Source organism: Urocampus carinirostris, chromosome 12, assembly GCF_059441175.1.
Source record: "Urocampus carinirostris isolate Australia breed hairy pipefish chromosome 12, RoL_Ucar_1.0, whole genome shotgun sequence".
In the NCBI taxonomy this organism is placed as follows: Eukaryota; Metazoa; Chordata; class Actinopteri; order Syngnathiformes; family Syngnathidae; genus Urocampus; species Urocampus carinirostris.
In genome coordinates, this window is record NC_142360.1 from 14,266,357 (window position 1) to 14,287,853 (window position 21,497).

At 39.1% G+C, this 21,497-nt stretch overlaps 1 protein-coding gene across 1 annotated transcript in view; it reads left to right on the forward strand.

The window, feature by feature from the left end:
• LOC148355028 (BMP/retinoic acid-inducible neural-specific protein 3-like) overlaps positions 1-17,498 on the forward strand; it is a 62,944-nt gene extending 45,446 nt beyond the window's left edge. Inside the window, exons 5-9 of the mRNA XM_088350083.1 lie at positions 5,714-5,819; positions 7,480-7,716; positions 9,187-9,409; positions 13,416-13,758; positions 16,254-17,498. Coding sequence (XP_088206209.1) covers positions 5,714-5,819; positions 7,480-7,716; positions 9,187-9,409; positions 13,416-13,758; positions 16,254-17,024 — 1,680 coding nt within the window. The 3' untranslated portion in view covers positions 17,025-17,498. The remainder of the gene's footprint in view (positions 1-5,713; positions 5,820-7,479; positions 7,717-9,186; positions 9,410-13,415; positions 13,759-16,253) is intronic.
• Positions 17,499-21,497: the final 3,999 nt, after the last annotated feature.

Here is a 21,497-nt window from a genome sequence, read left to right on the forward strand (position 1 = left end):
AGGGGGAAAAGAAAGGGAGAGGAGTAAAGAAATCCAATGAGAAATAGAAAGACAGAAGGAGAGAAAAGAGAAAAGAAAGCGCAAAGGGTAGGAAGAGAGAAAAAGAAAAGAGAGAAAAGGGAAAAAAGGAAGTTAAAACAAAATAAGTTAAAAAGACACAGCAAGAGAAAGAGACAAAGAACAACAAAGGAAGAGAAAAAGAGAGACACAGTGTCTTTGTTCGAGGCACCTGGCTTTGGCAACATCAAGTTGACATATTTCAACCTGCAGCTCATTTTTCTCTTGCGCTTCTTTGAGTGTTGTCTCGCGGGCCGGATTCAATCCCTTAGCGGGTTAGGGTTAGGCATCTGATCTGGCCCGCGGGCCGCCTGTTTGACACCTGTGATCACACACAGTTTTTATGCCAATAATTTATTAGTCGGGCCCCCATTCTAGGGAAGGGCTCAGTTTGTTTCCACTTGCTCAGAAAAGGACGCTCAGAAGTAAAGTCACCTCCAAAATAGCTTTCCAATATGTCGTAATCGTCAGTCAATTGCGTGACCTTTTTTCTAGTTAACATAAGTGAGGCGCTCTTTGGGCTGGATCCATACTTCTTGGACACACCTGAGAAATGCAAGGCTGTCTTGGGTAATACTCGAGTTCTCACACGAGAATGCAAAAAAAGACAGTTGATGAATTGCCAGAAGATTCAACACGAAGCAAGATCACATTTTGCCGCTGCAGTTCATTTGTCAAATTGTCACTATCTCATTAAATTAACCTTCACCTATCTGCTCAATTATTTTTGTTCCTTCTTTGTTGCGTTGGGCGACTGCTCCGTTTTGTTTTAGAGAATAGGTGCATGGAGGACTGATCCTTCCATATATAGAAAAAAATGTATTGACAATTAAGTACCTACAAATATATGTTGTATAAATGAACGCATAAATACAACACATAATACCTACACGGGTTAAAACTAGAGAATGAGTAATGAAAAAAAGAATACTTTTGATATAGTACCATATTCACTTTTCAACTGTTAAATTACATGTTATCATATCTATATCATGGTACTACATTCCTTTTTTTTAAAGAGGCATTTCACTGATTTTTTTTTTTTTTATTTGTTTTTTTTTTTTTTTCAGAAAACAGACTGATCAAAATTAGAGGAAAACATTGACAATTGCATGGCAATTACAACAGTCAGCAATTTGTAATAAGTGTCAGGACCAACACACAGGGTAGACCCAATCGCGTAACGTTTTTTCACAGTTTTATTGAAAGAAAGAGGAAGTGCAGCGCCCGCCATTCGATGCTCGCTGGACGCGGGAAGCAAGTTACTTTTGCAACAGGGTTGTGATCCAAATACAGATTTGGATCTTCCGTATTGGGCGATGGCGGAGTCAGGGACGGAAGTCAAGTCAAGTCAAGTCATTTTTTATTTGTATAGTCCTTAATCACAAATAGTCTCTAAGGGCTTCACAAGTTATTACATATAAGAAGTTTTGGTTATTCGTATGCTATAGAGTAGAAGTGAGTTTTTAGCTTAGATTTAAACATTTCCACTGAAGTTGCAGATCGGATCTCAGGGGGAAGAGCATTTCACAACACCGGTGCCCGGATGGAGAACGCTCTCGAACCAGCGGAACACTTCTTGGCTCTTGGGATCACCAGGAGACCGAAGGGCCGGGACATAGGGGGGAATCAGATCTGAAAGATATGAGGGGGAAAGTCCATGTATGATTTTGTATAGTAATAGGAGAACCTTAAAATCGCATCTTAGGCTAACAGGGAGCCAATGCAGGTTAGCCAAAATTGGGGTAATGTGATCGGACTTTTTTGTCCTTGTTAAAAGCCTCGCTGCAGCATTTTGTACCAGCTGAAGACTCTTGAGTCTGGTCATCGGAAGACGGAAAAACAGGTTGATAGCCGGGACAGGAGAGCAAAAACGTGGTCAGGGTTAGAAACGGGTCGTAAGCCAGGATGGGAGAGCAGACGTGGTCGGGTTCAACAACGGGTCGTAAGTCAGGACGAGAGAGCAGACTTGGTCGGGATCAAAAACGGGAGCAAAAACAGGACAGGCGAGAGTCAGGTGCTCGTATGATATCTTAAAATGCATGCACTATGCAACAACCAGGCTAGCCTACTCCTTATGGATATGAGTGTGTTTCGAAAGTAGATTTAAACACTTTAACTGAGGTTGTAGATCTAATCTCAGAGCGAAACACATTCTACAGCACCGAGCCCTGAATCGAGAATGCTGTAGAACTTGTGGATTTCTTCTTGGCTCTTGAGATAACTGGTAGACCACCGTTTTCTTAGCAAAGGCTCTGCGCAGGAACATAGGGGGATTACATCAGTAAGATATGAGGAGGCAAATCCATGCATACTTTTCTATAACTCCATCAGACCCTTAAAATCATATTTTAAACTCACAGAGGGTCAGTGCAGGTCATCCAAAATCTGGGTAATGCAATCAAACCTTCTTGTCCTAGATACAACCCTCTTTACATAATTTTGTACCAGCTCTAGGCTTTTGATGCTAGACTTTGAAAGACTGGAGAGTAGTACATTACAATAATCGAGACGAGTGGTAACGGATTACCGTATTTTCCACACATACGGCGCACCGGATTATAAGGCACTACAATGGGAACGACGACAAAACAGTCAGGTAGTTCAGTCAAACTTATTACCCCCTTAACATTCCGAAAGCTTGCAAAGAAGCAAATGTGTGTCTCAGACATGTACGGAAACAGTGTCTGTACAATGTCACCAATCACTCAAATGCATCGTTCCACATATCATTCGGAAGGTTAAAGCCTTGGGATTCAAGAAATGCCAAACATTTCTTAGTTTCCATTTTATTTTTTGCTGGCAACTGTGTGGACAGCAAAGTAAGAATTTTATTGTGCAGGGAAACGGGGTTCTTTACTGTGCATATGACAATAAACACTTTGCATTGAATTTAGTTTAAAAATAGACTCATCACAGAAACATCAAGATCGTTCTAAAACAAGATACCGGGAAAATATAAAGCCGCATACCTCACCTAAGTTCTCTTGCAGCCATCACGTTCAATAATGATACATAACCATGGTCTTCTTACAACCATGAGTGTAGTAATTCCAGGAGATTAAAATATTTACAAGTACAGAATAGTAAAAAATGTTTTCTCTATGCCGTAGTGCAACCCAACGTGTTATTCATATTCATCTTTTTTGGCCAATTGCAGGCTGTGTTTCGCCCCTTTAGCCTATGCAAGCCTGTAAATGATAAAAAGCATACACGGCGGACTACTTCGCCTTCGGGGGAAAATCTAGTCGGCGGCTGCTTGCCTTAGTTGCAAGACTTTGCGACTTAATATTGATCCATATATAAGGCGCACTGTATTATAAGGCGCATGGTCAGCTTTTGAACAAAATAAAGGCTTTTAGGTGCGCCTTATAGTGCGTAAAATATGGTATTTATTTCTGCAACGTTGTCAAGTGGAAGATGTTATTCTAGTACATTTTTTACATGTAACAGGAAGGACATAATTAAACGCAACACCTACATTTTGGCCGGGTCACTCTCGGTGATATTCCATTTGTCAATGTTTAGAGCTGTGTTCGTGAACGAGACATGCCATTCCGATGGACCAATAGATAAATAAAATAGATGATGAAATACACGACAGAATAATGATAAAATAAATGACAGTGCGGATAAAAAAAATACACCAACAAAATAAATGGCAAAACAAATATTGAAATAAAGCAATGACAAAATGCATACATATCTGAATTAATTTCATATATTCATGCGTTTATGTAGGTATTATCTATACTGTATGTATGTGCTGTATTATGTGCATGACATTTATTTGCAGGTATTTATTTACTCAAACAACTAGTTCTACACAAGGCAGGATCGATCCCCCGTGTATTATTTGCACTTTAATACATACAGCAGAGAACATTTCATTTTGTTTGTATACATCAGGCTAATAACATTCTGTTTATTTCTAATAAAATAGCGGAAACTGAATGCTTTTCTCATCACTCCCTTTTCTGTCATATGTGATATCATAGAGCTTATCAAATAATACCTTATATGCTTTCAATATTCATGCAGTCTGAATGCCACCGCTGTATCTCATTTCCCCACATTGATGTCAGCAATAAAATTCATCATGAAAGAAGTAAGGGGATTTATGATGTGATAGAAATATTATTGGAAAAGAACTGCAGTCAAATTACGACCTCCCTCGTATGCCCCCCCGTGCTGTCTCGATTGTGTGTCCTGTTGTGACGGGCTTGAGTAGAGAAGGTCTAGCAATTTGCCATTGTTACTCATCGATCGGCTCGCAGGGAGGGCCGCCTTACTTTACAGCGAGTGGCAAATTACAAGCGTCCACAGCACAAGTACATCTTCTCAGAGCACAAAACAGCAAAATTTTACCTATTCAGTGGCCCAACATCATATACAAATAGGCAGTCCCCTTTGGAAGTGAAAAAGCAACTAGAATAGATGTGTGGCATTGGAGCATTGATTGGGATGGCAAACCAGGAATAACCAACCTAAAAGCTTTTAAAGCTTAGTAATTATATCCAAACGTGTTTTTGCCTGAGACAGTAGTATATATTTAAATGTAAGCTGTTTCAACAAGCAAAACCAAAAATGGTGGGTCAGCTTTTTGGGGCAATTTTTATATCTAGGGTAACCTATCTGACTGCCTGTAAAATATAGTGTTGGTATTCAATGTTGTTCTGTTCTGGGAGAGTATATTGTCTTTCTGAAAAAAATGCAGCGTCACCAAAACCCAAAGCAATTAGTCCAGTGTATTCAGGCTTTTTTTTCCATATGAAGGTGAACCCTTCAAACTGTATGCAAGACATGTTTCAAAATTGAATATTGTTCTGGCCTGGAAGCGGGAAATTTATTTCTGAAAAAAAGTGCTGAGTCAGAAAACACTTAATTGCAGAGTCAATTTCTGAGGGCATTTTCACTTATAGATTGACCTACGTAATTGCTTGTTAAACCTTGTGATCCTTGAGAAACATTTCTGACCTGGAAGAGTGGAATGTCTTTCTGGGAAAGCTGCTGAGTCAACAATACAAAAAATGCAGAGTCATATTTTTTTCAACTGTTTTCACATTTAGGGTAAACTGTCTGACTGCCTTTAAGGTGGTGTTGATATTCAATGATGTTCTGCCCTGGGAGGGTCTAATTTTTTTCCTGGTAAAAATGCTGTGTCAACATTACCAAAATTTATGGGTCAGCTTTATTGGGGCATATTTCACATCTACTGTAACGTACCTGACTGCCTGTGAACAATGGTCATCATACCTAAAATAATTTTGGTACACTGTGTAGAAAAGAACGCTGCGACAAACTGTAACGTGACAAGACACTCATGAAACTAGCAAGGAACCAAAGAGATAATGTAGTAATAAATGGAAGAGGACGCGTCATGGCAGGAGGAATAATAGTGAGGACGTCAATACGAGAGACAACAGCTGTGATGATGAAAATATTATCTGGAATTGAGTATGTATAAGGTATGGTCAAGTGAGAGAGAAGAGGGAGACAAGGAGATGGAGAGAACATACACAGAAACAAACCTCAGATTGTTTTGATATTTGCGATACAAATTATTTTCAAAAAAGCAAACCTCTACTAATAGCATCCATAATGTACTGTGGCTTTTTAAAATAATGCCTGACTACATTTTTTTTTTTTTTGCTAGGTGACAGAAACTCGCACCGGCCCGCTTGGATGCAGTAACTATGACAACCTTGACTCCGTTAGCTCGGTCCTTGTTCAGAGCCCGGAAAACAAAGTCCAGCTGCAAGGTTAGATTTCTGTCTCCACATTTCTAATGCTAATTATATATGTTTCGTTTTCCTCCCCTAAAGAGAATTCATGTTGTTCTTACATGAACATTTTGTATGTTTGCATATCTATCTATATACGAAAGCCATATTCCGCTAGTGGCAGGTGGCGAGACTCAAGATCACATTCACAAAACATTCATTCCCCTTCACTCTTCCCAACCTGACACTAGACAATAAGCCCACAGCACAACAAGGGGTAAGTTGCTATCCCATGCAACATGAATGCATCCTTTAAAAGAAAATGGCACCTTCGTGGGAGGCATCTGAAAATGAGAATCGTTAAAAAACTTGAATGTGTTAACATTTTCAAAGAGTTGTGATACAGAGGAGTGACAAAAAGTCTACTTTTGCATCCTTGTGTTTCGACTGATTTCCGTTGATTAGCGAATGGCAGCTTAAGACTACTGTACTGTATTTTCTTTACTACCATAGGGTGGCCATTCCTTGTTTATTAAAAAAGTAATTGTGCGTTTTGTGCTATGTTACTCAACAAACTAGCCAAAAACTAGTTATGTTACTTTGTGCAGAAACCTTGCATATTTGTATATTTTCCCAAATCAGTATTACCTTATCAATGCTGACAAATAGCATCATCAAATTATATGTGAAAAATAGCTTCAGTAACTCGTATGGTATTCTATACTAAGAAGTAACTTGTTCTAAGCCAAAAATATGCACAAATGTTGGCAAAGACGACCGTGCTTTTCTGTTTTGTGTCACAAACAAGCCTTTTTTTAACTTAAAACTAGCGTCTTCTTTTTCTTCTTCTATGGCAATAACTAGAACTTTCTTTGGCAAAATCTGGTGTGGTCTTCTTCACGGAAATCTTGCTTGTATTTTTATGTAAAACTAATGATTTATTTGATATCAAAAAACGAGCATGGGCCTCTTCTACGCCAAAAATGAGCCGTGTACTCTTCCCCAAAAGGTACTGTTGTGTTATTGCTCAAATTATAAGGCCGGCCAGCTCAAGGAAGAGTCCTGGTGGTTCCAAATGTCTTCCATTTACGAATAATGGAGGCCACTGTGCTCATTGGGACCTTCAAAGCAGCAGACATTTTTCTGTATCCTAGCATTGTCTTCCACTCAGAGTTCTGGTTATCAATAATTTAGCTGCATACTTTGCTATAGAGTTTGTTTTTTCGTGTGTTTTTTTTCCTACCTAATCATGCATGTTTGCCTTATACTCTTAACTTGACTTGTAGTCAGAAAACTACGGTCATAAGAAAATCCAATGCCATCCAAGCTGTATCCGAGATAGGGCTAGGCAATGAAATAGTAATGAAATGATACCAAAAAAAAAAAAAAGATTCATTAAAAAATAATTGATACCTTTATTATTTCAAAAATCCACAGTTTGAAAATAATTGTTGAATTGTTAAACCGAGGTTATGGGTTTAAAAGTTATTTGAATTGTTTAAGATTGGTACCAACTATTAAACTAATGCTACTTACAAGTAAATTGTCACATTCAAGCAACAGTTTGTATTATTCGTCCACAAAATGTCATCACATTCTGTAGTGCTTCAGAAAACGAGAATGATGCAATGACTGATTAAATCAATAGAATTTTGTAGCTCCTAAGTTCCTAAAAAGACGTTTCACACCACTTTTGTAGGTTTACAAATCATCCTCCCCGACTATTTGAGGGACGTTTTCGTCCAAGCGGCTCTCAGCTACATTGCCTGCAACGGAGAAGGCGACTTTGTTTGCAAGGAAAACGACTGCTGGTGCAGCTGCAACGCCAAGTTCCCTGAATGCAACTGCCCTTACATGGACATCCAAGCCATGGAGGAGAGTCTGCAGAGAATCACAGAGACGTGGAGGCAGCTTTACAGAGATTTTGAAGAATCAGGTGAGAATGTCCCCTTGGAGGATAATCACTTCTCACCTCCTCTTGCAACGTGCCCTTCGTATTCATGCTTTGTCATGGACACTTGCAGGAAAATCAAAGTTTCCAGATATAAATTATTCATATATGTGAGACAGAATATGAATCAGTAAGCGCAGAATCCGACCTTTTTTCCATCTTTTGTTAGTCCTTGTTCTGCAACTTAAAGGTGAACTATAAGTGGGTGTGAGGTTTCTTTTTTCACAAAGTCTGCTTAGGACACGCAGAATGATGAAGTAATGGAGGGAATAAGGCAGATTTTGCCTCAGTCGTTTACAGGATGTCAGGAGGACATTAATCAGCAATGAAGAGTCATTTATTTCTCCTTTGAACTTTCATATTACAGTGTAGAAATGCTTGAATGGAGGCTCTTAGCATAATGTTTGGTTATTATTGCTGTGCTCGGTCATCCTGCCTCGGTGATTATTACAAATCAAACGAATGGGATTTTTTTCTCCCTATCCTCTCATTTCAAAATATTCCCGAGTGCAATTACTTTCAAAGTTGTGTCTTGAATAGTCAAGTTGAAAGTGAGGTCAAGCGCATGCCTGGAATCCAAACATCCAAGGTGTCATTATGTCCTTCAGCAAAGGATATCAGCGCTTTCCATACTGACACCTTATCGGCACCAAGCCAGTCCACACAGATAGTGAGCCACCAAACAAGGACATTTGAATAAAAATCTGCAGCTTTTACACAGTGCCAAACGCTTTGGCTGGTTAACATCAGCTTTCATCAGGTTTGCTTTTCTCAATCTTGTGTTTGCAAACATATTCATGCTACTTTTATGCAACATATTTCCTTTTCAGTTATTTACTAAAATATGGATAAATCATTATGTTTTGAACAAAAATAGAGGGAACTGCTGAAATCAATATTCAAATGAATAATTGGTTTTGTTTATCATTTTTTGTTTTACCAGGTAATATATAATACATATGCCACAATTAATATTTTCATTTCTTTTCCTGACAATCTCAATATTATGAATGTATGCTCATAAATAAATCTGACTGTGCCTCTCCAGACACGAACCTAACCGCAAGTCATTGTCCCCCCCCCACTTAAAACTGTGCGTTATTCATGTTATTTTAAATATTTTAAATAATTATGATTTGGACGTCTATATATCAATTTCTGATTCGTTCACTTCAGAATCACAATGTATCCAAGAATCGAAAATGTTCCCCACCCCTCGACTTGTTCTTCGACAAACTCATGTCTCAGCTTGTGCACTAGGCAATTTTCTGCTTGCACTGAAAAGGGGGTACTCCAAAATGCTCTCAAAATGACCAAAGCATACAAAATGCTCTCGAATGAAGCGGTACTAAGTACTCTTGACATATGCCTTGAAAGATTTATTTTAATTACCTGAAGGGAGGTGCTTCCCTAACCTTTATTTATTCTGTGTGTGTGCTTTGTGTGTTCCTGCAGATGAATTCAAAGCGTTTCACGCACGTCTGCCTCAAACGCAATTCCTCAACATGTCCGCCATTCAACACTTATGGTCACTTGACAATTTGTTCCACGGACGATATGAGCAACTGGAGAATAACATGCGCGTTATCGCCAAGCGGGCCGAGAGGGTTGTCTTCAAACTCTTCAGTTTGAGCAAAAGATGCCATCGGCAGCCGCAGGTCCGCTTACCAAGGGAGCGGTGAGCAATACGCGTTTTTGTTGTTGTTGTTGTTTTTTTACTATATCCGTCTTGAAATGTGGAAAACAATTATCCAAAAGTGATTTGTATATATGTGTGTGTATCCATCCATCCATCTGTTGATTTTCTTCCGAATATCTGGGGTCACGGGGGGAGCAATCTAGCAGGGAAGTCCAGACCTTTCTATTCCAAGCGACTCCATCTAGTTCATCCAACATGATCCAGAATATTCTGCAAGTAACACAGGCTATCTAATGTGCTCGAAATGTTGCTGAAATTTGGAATTATACTATGGTACATTTAACCCGTGTTTAAAGTGTTACTCGTTTTCCTCTTGTTATTTTCTGGTAAACAAAACAACAATAGTTCTTAAAATGAGCAAAACGTATCTTTCAGGAAACCAGAAAATAATTGTTTTAACAGTTTCATTTTTTTGTGTTTTAGTAAAATATAAACAAAAATCTGAAAAATGATGTGCAAAATTGTATTGAATTGTTTATATGTATAAAAATATATATATATATATATATATATATTGCTTTTAATAGTGCAACCTTGAAATAGGTCAAGTTTTGTGTATATTGGGAAATAATGATAAACCTTTTTTAATAAGATGTTTTTTTTTGTTTTAGCAAAATTATTGAATAATTTACCATTATGAAATGAAATGATCTCCATTTATATAGCGCTTTTCAAGTCATTGAAGACTTCCCAAAGCGCAACAACTTACCCATTACTCACACACTCACACCCCAATAGCGGTGGTGCAGCCATGCAAGGCACCAACCTGCTTATTGGGGGCATTAGGGATTCAGTTTCTTACCCAAGGACACTTCGACATACAAGCCGGGAATCGAACCTGCAGTTTCTTGACGGGCGCTCTACCTCCTAAGTTAATGTCGCCCTCGGCATTATCATTAACAATATGTGAGAAAATCCAAGTTAAACAAGACTATAAACATTTATATAGTTCATATTTCTGTGTTTGCAGAGGTTACATTAACCAAAAATGTTCCACCATTGACAGATTTTGTTAAGAGTTGACGGGAACATTTAAAGGCCGTCCGTCATTTTGACACATTGGAAATTGGGCCGTACACCAAAGTAGCTATATGTCCTTGAGAATCTAGCACGGTACTTCAAGAGAAAGTGAAGACCGAGAGAGACAGGCAGAGAGACAAACAAAAACAATGAGGGGTAGATTATAGACTGAGACAGGAAGAAATTATTTGAATTAACATTGCAAGAGTTTAGTAAAGTGCGTGTTGTGATGAGGCGGCCAGTTTAACGTTCACAAATCTTTTACTCCACATTTTTATAAACATATATTTATCAAAGGTGCTGCACAGAGTTTGAAACTTTACTTTCTGCTGCCATCTCCTGGCTTCAAGTCATGATCGCGTCCTCAGTCAGCTCATTATTGGTGTGCGTGCAAGTACCTGCATTTCTTAGATACCCAGGAATAACACTTTTTTTTTTACTTTTTTCATTTTTTGTAGGGTTTGGGTTTGTATTTCGACTCGAATTGAAACAGGCCTATTCTTACCTTCACCATGTTTGTGCTACACTAAAAAAACTGTAATGATGAAATCACTTCCCAACGTTGCCTCCCCTTCCCTTCTAAAGGTGTTTCAAGTCCCGAACAACATTGCTAAAAGTATTATAAAAGGAGATAGGGACTATGGAAAAAGAAAAATTATTTATATATAGGCTATCTGAATCTACTTGGGCATTGTAAACAGACACTCACAAGAAAATATTATTTTTTCAACTTTTTAAAGTTATTGCGTAATATACAGTGCATCCGGAAAGTATTCACAGCGCTTCACTTTTTCCACATTTTGTTATGTTACAGCCTCATTCCCAAATTGTATTAATTTAATCTCTTATCTCAAAATTCTACACAAAATACTCCATTATGACAATGTGAAAAAGTTTTTTTTTTACTTTTTTTGAATTTATTAAAAATAGAAAACTAAGAAATCACATTTACATAAGTATTCACAGCCTTTGCTTGATACTTTGTTGATCCACCTTTGGCAGCAAATACAGCCTCAAGTCTTTTTGAATATGATCCCACAAGTTTAGCACACCTATCTTTAGGCAGTTTTTCCCATTCTTCTTTGCAATAAGTGTCAAGCTCAATCAGGTTGGATGGGAGACGTTTGTGCACAGCCATTTTCAGATCTCTCCAGAGATGTTTGATCGGATTCAAGTCTGGACTCTGGCTGGGCCACTCCAGGACATTCACGGAGTGGTTCTGAAGCCAATCTTTTGAGATCTTGGCTGTGTGCTTTGGGTCGTTGTCCTGCTGAAAAATGAACCTTCGCCCCAGCCTGAGGTCAAGAGCGCTCTGGAGCAGGTTTTCATCCAGGATATCTCTATATATTGCTGCATTCATGTATCCTTCTATCCTGACTAGTCTGCCAGTTCCTGCTGCTGAAAAACATCCCCACAGCATGATGCTGCCACCACCATGCTTCACTGTAGGGATGGTAATGGCCTGGTGATGAGCGGTGCCTGGTTTCCTCCAAACATGGCGCCTGGCATTCACACCAAAGAGTTCAATCTTTGTCTCATCAGACCAGAGAATTTTGTTTCTCATGGTCTGAGAGTCAGTCAAGTGCTTTTTGGTAAATTCCAGACGGTTTTCTATGTTCCTTTTACTAAGGAGTGGCTTTCGTCTGGCCACTCTACCATACAGGCCTGATTGGTGGATTGCTGCAGAGATGGTTGACCTTCTGGAAGGCTCTCCTCTCTCCACAGAGGAACGCTGAAGCTCTGACAGAGTGACCATCGAATTCTTGCTCTCCTCCCTGACTAAGGCCCTTCTTCCCCGATCGCTCAAATTAGAAGGCCGGCCAGCTCTAGGAAGAGTCCTGGTGGTTCCAAATGTCTTCCATTTACGAATAATGGAGGCCACTGTGCTCTTTGGGACCTTCAAAGCAGCAGAAATTTTTCTGTATCCTTCCCCAGATTTGTGCCTCAAGACAAACCTGTCTCGCAGGTCTACAGACAGTTCTTTTGACTTCATGCTTGGTTTGTGCTCTGACATGCACACTCAACTGTGGGACCTTATATAGACAGGTGTGTGCCTTTCCAAATCATGTCCAATCAACTGAATTTACCGCAGGTGGACTCCAATTAAGCTGTAGAAAGATCTCAAGGATGATCAGTGGAAAAAAGATACACCTGAGCTCAATTTTGAGCTTCATGGCAAAGGCTGTGAATACTTATGTAAATGTGATTTCTTGGTTTTCTATTTTTAATAAATTCAAAAAAAGTCAAAAAAAAAACTTTTTCACATTGTCATAATGGAGTATTTTGTGTAGAATTTTGAGATAAAATATTAAATTAATACAATTTGGAATGAGGCTGTAACATAACAAAATGTGGAAAAAGTGAAGCGCCATGAATACTTTCCGGATGCGCTGTAAGTGTGAAGCAAACAAAACCAGCGCCAAATGAGCCCAACATAGTGGCACAATGACAGACAAACATGGCACCGACTGCTATGCATGGATTCTGCTATGTAAAAGTAATACATATAATGACTGATGTATATGTATAAAACTTAACATTGGTGTGATTGTTCATGTAGTTTTGCCTATTATTCAAATCGATGTTTGGTTTTTTTGTACCACTAGAATGCACAAATTATTACACACTGTCCCTTTTAAAGACACCTCAAGCAATGACCCCGCCTTTAAAAAACAAAGTAAACGAGAGAAGGCCGACACAAACGTAATGATTGACATTTTAGGCCCGACCCGGTCCAAGATTAAGATCTTACTTCTGCTACACAATATAGAGACATCTAGTGGCCAGATAATACACATTGTCCTTCAAGATACAATTTTCAACTTGATCCTGACATAAATTGCATTGAGAAAGTCTTTTCAAAATATACCAGGTTGAAAATGTTCTTCTGTGCTTTTTAACGTGCGTGACATGTCACTGCTGCAAAACTGGAAGGATAAAGCATTTGTGTTTTTGCCTCCCACAGGTCTCAGTCTTACTGGCTGAGCCACTTCCAGTCTCTCTTGTATTGTTCTGAGAACAACCAGCTTGGCGCATTCTCGGAGGAGCTCCACAGCTGCAGCTGTCGATATGAACACGTCCCCTGTCAGCTCCCGCCGCCCTGCGCCGTCGGCCACGGTGCCGCTTGCGCAGAATGCGCGCCAGACAACCACACTCGATGCGGGAACTGCAATGTAGGCTTCGCTCTGCTTCAGGGGGCCTGTAAACCAATGGTGGCTGATTCCACAGAGAACTACCTGGGCTTTGAAACCGACCTCCAGGATTTGGAACTCGGCTACCTTCTGCAGAGGGCCGATCGGAGACTCGAGGTAGTTTCCGAAACCCGTTGACACACTTTTACTAGAGTCAAATGAGGGGCGAAGGCCTGGGGTAGGGACTGACTTATAATTGGATTTAACGGTTTATTTACAGTGGTACCTCTACATACGGACTTAATTTGTTCCAGGATTGTGCTAGTCTCTCAAAATGCTCATGTAGAGAGTGAATTTACCCAATATGAAACCATTAATTATCAATTAATAATCTTTTTTTGTCAGATTACTCGATGAATTGGATTTTTAAAACACACACGTTTAATGTCCTCCTCTTTGTTTAAATATTGACAGTTGACAGAAAAAAACAACATAATATTATTTAACAGGGGTTGGTACTAATAAGTACAAAGGGCACCCAGTTCAATATGCATTTATAAAATAATAAGTTATCATTTTATTACTACGTCATTAATACAGTATCACCAGGTTATTTATTGGAAGTAGAGTTAATTAGACTCAATCAACCACAATAAAATGTTTTACTGGCACTGGTGAGCTTTTTTAAGAACAGGTCCGCGGGCACCTTAGCTCTCCTTCATATAACATGATCAATAAACTTAGTATTTATCAATTAGCTTAACAATAAACAAAAGTAACTACTGTTTATTTTTTAAGACCAGGGCCACTTAAAATTATCTATTCTTTGACAAAAGCAACGTTTAATGAATAATAGGTTGTTTTTTTTCAAATATAAAATCATCATTCTCACCTTGTCAAAGTCTCAACGATTCTTTCTTTTAATTTGCAAATCTTTTGAGAAATAAAAAAAGTGTCACTATTAATGGAAAGCACACTAATGTATGTGCGACCCCAGACCTTTGAACAGTACTGTACACACAAATGTGTTATACACCTTCAAATATGTAAGATACTTTTTTTTTAATGGTCTTTGCTGGTCCTTAGTGCTACTTCAAGTTTTTTTTTTTTTACAAAATCAAGAGGACATCGTACAACAAAAATGTAATCTCAAGCTGCTTTTTGCTGGTTTAAATTGGTACTGCAAGCTTGTTCATTCAATGCCACCTAGAAATTCAATGCACTTTTAACAGAATTGAATTAACATACTCAGTGGTGCAAGAACCGTGCGACACAATAATTCAGTGATGCAATTTGTCACCAACACTTTTATTAATCAAATCTAATTGATTTTGTTGATCTGTTGTTGCAGCCCTAATTGATTCGTCCCAAACCTGCCAAGATAATCCAACTTAACCCCCCATTCTAACACATTTGTTTATTTTTTTCTCATCATGTTTTTATTGATATATCTCTTAACAAACCTTTCATCATCTCTTTCTGCAATGCAATTTGAATACAGGAATACATGTATAACCAGGTGCGCAGGTTGATTTGTTTGATGGCGGGAAACACATACGCGAACTGGTTCGAGCTAATGCTGGCTGTGAGCGATCTCCAGCTGTCTCTAGTGGTGGCCTCTGGGAAAGTTCATAACCTGGATGTTCTGTCGTATGTCGAGCAAGATTTGTGTTCAAAATAAATCTCGTACATTGAAATTCTCATATCCAGAGGTGCTGGTATAAAGAAGTATGATTGTCATTGTGTTCAGGCGAACGGCTGGCTCTTATTGACGGGCTGGCTGATTATCTGATCAATGACATCAGTATTGATTCAAAATAAGTCAATTGGAATTAACCGTCCATAGTGCAGTCATTAGCGCATTCGCCTAACACGCATAAGGTATCCGGTTCAAGACAGCTTGGAAACATGTTTGTCCTGGAGAGGGGTACAACCACACTGTACTTGCCCAAGCCAGACCACAGAAATGACTCTAGTGATTAAGGGATCCACACACCCACCTACCATTCTTAAACAAAAATGTAATATTTATTATATAAAGCAACATGTACATACTGTACAATTTATAGTGAAAAAAATACATATTATCATTACATTTACGTTTAAATACATCATTTCAAGTCATAGTGTCCAATCTTGTTTGTCATCTTTCAGAACGATATTTATATATTCATGTATTTATTTTCAGAACAAAGCGAACTGCAAAGGGTCTCTTTGAGTCACTTTCCCCAGCCTCCTTTTTTTGTTCTATCTTCTTTCCTCCGCTCAAGTGAAATAGGAGAGAAAAACATTATATGAGAGCAATTAACTTCTAAGAAGTTGCTCGTTAATATACTGGTACTTGACAATGAAGAACAATGTGCAAATTGTTTTTTCCTCACCATGAAAAAACCTACAACAAAGTAGTTTATTACCTGTGATAGACAGTAAGTAATTAAGAGTATGTATTTTCAACGTCAAATCAGTTATCAGCCCTTGGTTTAGTTGTTAAATTTACAGTAGTCACATGCGGGTATTAATTAACTTTTATTTATTATATTTCAAAAGTTAAAGATGATGGAGGCGACTGAACCCCGACACCCGCCTCCGAGCCCATACCCCCCGCAACCACCACCATCAACATTTTCCGTGCATTTTCAGACGTCTGACTGTGCTCTAATTTCCTTTCCCAGGTCCATGCAATTTTCATAAGCAACGACATGCGACTTAACAGCTGGTTCGACCCTTCCTGGAGAAAGCGGATGCTGCTGACGCTGAAAAGCAACAAGTACAAATCCAACATGGTCCACATGTTGCTGGGAATTTCTCTCCAGGTCTGCCTTACTAAGAACAGCACATTGGAGCCGGCTCTGACGCTCTACATCAATCCCTTCGGCGGCAGCCATTCTGAGAGTTGGTATATTCCTGTCAATGAGAACGGTTTTCCGGACTGGCAGGCCACAAAGTTAGACCTTCCCTTCGAGTGTTACAATTGGACTCTGACACTTGGCAACAAGTGGAAGACGTTTTTTGAAACAATCCATGTCTACCTGCGTAGCAGGATAGCGACGCCCAATGGTGGCAATGATACAGTATACTACGAACCCATAGAGGTGACGGATACTGGACGTAACCTGGGCTACATGAAGATCAACATCATCCAAGTGTTTGGTTACAGTATGCACTTTGACCCGGAGGCCATACGGGACTTGATTCTGCAACTGGACTACCCTTACACCCAGGGTTCTCAGGATACAGCTATGATGCAGCTCCTGGAACTCCGTGATCGTGTGAACAGGCTTTCACCACATGGTCAACCCAAGTTGGACTTGTTTGCCTGTCTGCTCCGACACCGCCTGAAACTCACTGCCGGCGAGGTGACTCGCATTCACACCTCTCTGGAGGCTTTCGGCTCACGTCTGCCCAATACTATGGATTACGAAACCACTAAGCTTTGCAGTTAACGGGCGCTTGGATTCACACTTAAAACGCTTATTCGAAAGCAAAACATACTTTCTTGGATGCACCATTGGCGATATATCTGTTTGTGTTGCCTCGGAACAGACGACTGTGTTGTACGTTTGATCGTGAGTGGACCAATCGAGGGCAGCTACAGAATGTACACGTCACCAGGGAGATGAATTGCGAAAGAACATGCAACGGTTTTCCAATGTAGTTGATGAAAGGTTCAATCTGATACCTGGAATCGTAGACAGATGAAAGCTTTCTATAACACTGCTCGGATTTACTGTAAGGCCCAAGCTCAATGAATGGACGAAATAGATTTATGGTAAAAATATTGCAGTTTTATTTGTTTGTAATTTTTATATGTCTCTTTGCTTCAGTAACTGTGCACTTGCCATAAAGCTTGAAAAGCAGAGGTGTCAATATTTTGTAGATAAATTGATATTAAAACATGTAACAGATTTTAACTGCCACGCTGTTTTTTTTTTTGTTGGTTTGTTTTCTCTCTCTCTCTTATGCTTCTATGTACAACAGGGGTCTCCAACGTAGTGCCTATCCTGGTTCGCAGTGGCAAGAGCACTGCATTCTTACTAATGGGCCACCAGTCTCATGGGTGACTTTCAAAAAGACAACATTTATCTCATTATTTGACTAGTTGTAGTCGGTTCTGGAGACAGATGTTGATTTTGTTGTCAGTTTATCATGTTACAATGACAAATACATTCTATAATGTTATCATATTCTAAGCATTTTAAGTGCCAAATTTAACATGTGTGAAATCTACAACACATAATAATAAATGATAAATAATAGTAATAGGTGTCTCTGGGAATAAAAATAGTGGGATAACAAGATAAATCCCAATGCCTTTTCAAATGTTACTCATACCACCAGTTGTCCAGTGTTAAACGTTTCTGACGGACACAATCTGGGTTTAAATTCCAACACAATCCAGTAAATCCTCGAAACGTGCTTGATACAAGCATACATTCTGTAAATTTATCCTGGCAGCAATCAATTCTGATGTCATACATGATTTTTAAGGGCAATCATTCAAACCGATGCTATACAATCCAGTGTAACAATCAGAAAACCTTCATAAATATTCATGAAAATCCATCAAGTGTCTCAGAATTGCATAATGTAAACGTAGAGTCCCTTTAAAACTCCATAAAGTGCAGTAATTGTGCCATTTATAAAAGCTTGCTTGAAGAAAATTGCATGAGCTGGTCTTCGGTCTCTGATTATCTCGCTTGCTCCAACTTGTTCACAGACGATTGACTCATTGTCATCAACGCTCCCCACACTCACACGTTAAGCGTCACTATTGTGATTTCCACGTATTTGAGTAAATAATGATCTGGCACAGAACGTGTTGCTCCCCACCATAATGCAGATATGTTGCAAAATATTGCACGGGCCGGGGTACTTGTGAAATTTATTCTCATGTGACCACTTTGGCTCACATCCTCTAGAGCTGTGACCTTATCGAACAAAAACAAGATTTAAAAATGGCAGGTCCCGTTGGTGGAACATATGAGGCAGCTCAGAAACAGACAGCGATTTTAGTGAACAGCGATTGCATACCGCTCATTCCTGCTTGGAGAAATTGCAACTTTGCTTTCCATGTCACTGCGAGACTTGACACTTGTTCGAGTTGCGTGCTGCGATATCTAAAAGCTGTGTTGGGTAAGTTAACTTGCTTCCATTACAGTGTGCTTTCTTTTTTTGCCTACTCCTACTTTTACATAGGCAATTGTGGCTTTTACTTGTGTGTTTTTGGCCAATCTGTCCCTCCTTATCAGTCAACTAGCCTGCCATTTGCGTCCATTGATAAATTCCAGGCTGGGTTAGCTGCCGTTAACTCTTCATGTGTTATGTTTGCCATGTAGTTCCATTTTCGCTGTTCAGCCTTTGTTGTACCATTACTGCATCCGCCTGCGTCACAATACCTAGGTAATCTCCACAAGCACTACCAGAACTTGGTTTAAAACTCTCGTAACCGCCTCTACTATTTAACACGTAAAACAATATGGGGACTGGCTTGCAGGATGTCTGTTGCTCTGATGACATCACCACTTAGAAAGCCAAAGATGTGACAAGCTGTCTCCAGAATCCATTATTTAAGAAAACTATCGGATAACATAAATTACTGAAATGTCGTTTAAAAAAAAGAAAAACATGTAATTTTTTCTCACATTTTTGCAATTTGGGTATACCTTTGATATGCATCACGCCATTGTATAGCAAAATAAAAAAGGCAACAGATTGATTCAAAATTTCTCAGTCCTGAAACCGACAAAGATCACATATACATGGTTTTGATAGTGGGGGCAATAATGTAAAACCCCATGCAGTTTTAAAATATATCAGTGCAAAAAAAAAACATTTTACAGGAGGATCTGGCCATCATTCATTGCTTTTAAAGTACTTTAATAGCTGTCTGTTTGATGCTGTGCCACACAGCATCCATTATGCTGCGTAAGTGGGAGGCAAAAAGCTCCATTTGATGAGAATAGTTCTGACCTTTAAAGGCTGCCGATAATGCTGTTTAGGACAAATAACAGTGCATTTGCTTTAACTCAACTTTAGCTTCAGTTTAAGCTCAATTGGGGGATCATGTTTCATTGTCCGTTGGCTTATGAATCATTTCAACAAAATCTGCTGCCCGAGAGTGAGAGAATGACCTCATTTTAGGATGAAAAAAAATATTATTTATGCAAATAATAGTTTTAATGGCATGGTATGACATTTGGCATTGAATGTGACTGTTGCATCTGCAATTCATTTTTAAAACTCAGACTCTAAGATAACCGCTGATTGGCATTGGCAAATGTCCAAAATTTGACTTATTATTCATTGGCAGATTTGTCAGAGGCAATATTGAGTGGATAATCTTGATTTTCAAAACCAAGTAGATGGTTTGCCCAGTTATCAAATGAAATATTATTATGTTGATGTTTGGATGGAATGTCCCAGCCACGGCTAATGCACTGTCGCAGAAAAGGCCAATTATGTAAGGTACTTTTGACAAATCAGAAAAGGCTCAGATGCCGTGAAAGATTCATGAAGGTTGGAAATGGAATTCACAGAAATAATCAAAGTCACAATGAGCTCGCAACGTGGGGCCACGATCAAATGCAATGAGATCTGCTGGGAAATTGTATTGCCTGAGCAGATACTCCCTGGTTCAAGTGAGCTTGCATCAGTTATAAGTCACACAAATAATGTAGTTTGAGCTAAATGTCGATGAACTGTGCTGATTTGTGAACGGTAGCCCGTCAGATATAATTTTTGTAATGCTTTTCCAGCATGTGAGTTACTTACAAAAGGACAAAGTCAAAATGATCTTTCTCACACAAACATGCAAAATAACCATTATCTTCTACGGCGTAAATAACCATAACCATAAAGTTTCTCTAAAAGACCTCTGTTTGTGTGCGGAATTTGCACTGAAAATGCCACTTTCTTGAGGAGTAAACTGCTTTAAATGATATTTATTTGGTTCAGAACATAATTATGTTGTTACTGAATCGGCCAGCAGGTAGTGCTCATGGTTTCCCACACAATTTGACATAGCCTTATATTGTGTTTAGCATATATCATTAAGGAAACAATACTCTGAACATGTTATGTTAACCTTTAAATCACAGTTTTACAGTTCATTGCTATGGATAATGATTTATCTGTTCAGAAGTTAAATATTATTGCCACACAAATAAATATTTCCATAGTTTAATTCTAACAAACTATGTTTTATTTACATGACAAGGCCAATTTAATCAATTAAAATAATACAAGACGTTGTTAACACGAATACTTGCAGTGTTAGAAAGGTAAGAGTAATACTTTAACAGTACTGATCAATGAACCTGGATGGAAGATGATCAAGTCATTAAAATGATCAGAAATCATTTTCATACTGCGTCCGGGATGACAATTATTTTGCGCTTGCACTGCAGGGGTGGGTAAGAGCTCATTTTCTCACAGGAGCTGAAAAAGCTAGGTTGCTTTTCTTTTTTGGCAGTGGGCTTTACGGTGGTTTTCTCATCCAGACACCAGGGACAACCCGGATCACATGCTCTCGCAGTCTCAATATTTGGGTGTGACTTGACTCCAAGCCCGGTGACCCCGGTCGACCATCTTGATCCAGCGCAAACACCCCCCACACCCACGCCCTTGGAGCTTCTTGTGCAGGGGCACATGCGAACGGCTGTTGGTGAAGAGAGCAAACGGGGCTGGTGAAGAGAGGAAGAAAGCTGTTCATGCTTCTCCTTTGAAAGTGTGATGAAGACACGGTCAACAGAGGTGGGTCCTGTTACCAGTGAGTTCCTATTAAAGCTTTTCAAAACAAAGTTATCCAATCGGTTGATTATAATTAGTATGATACTTAACGATAATAGGCAACATTTGACTACGACCCACGATGAAATAACTCCTTGCCTGAACATGACACACAGATGTAGATCATT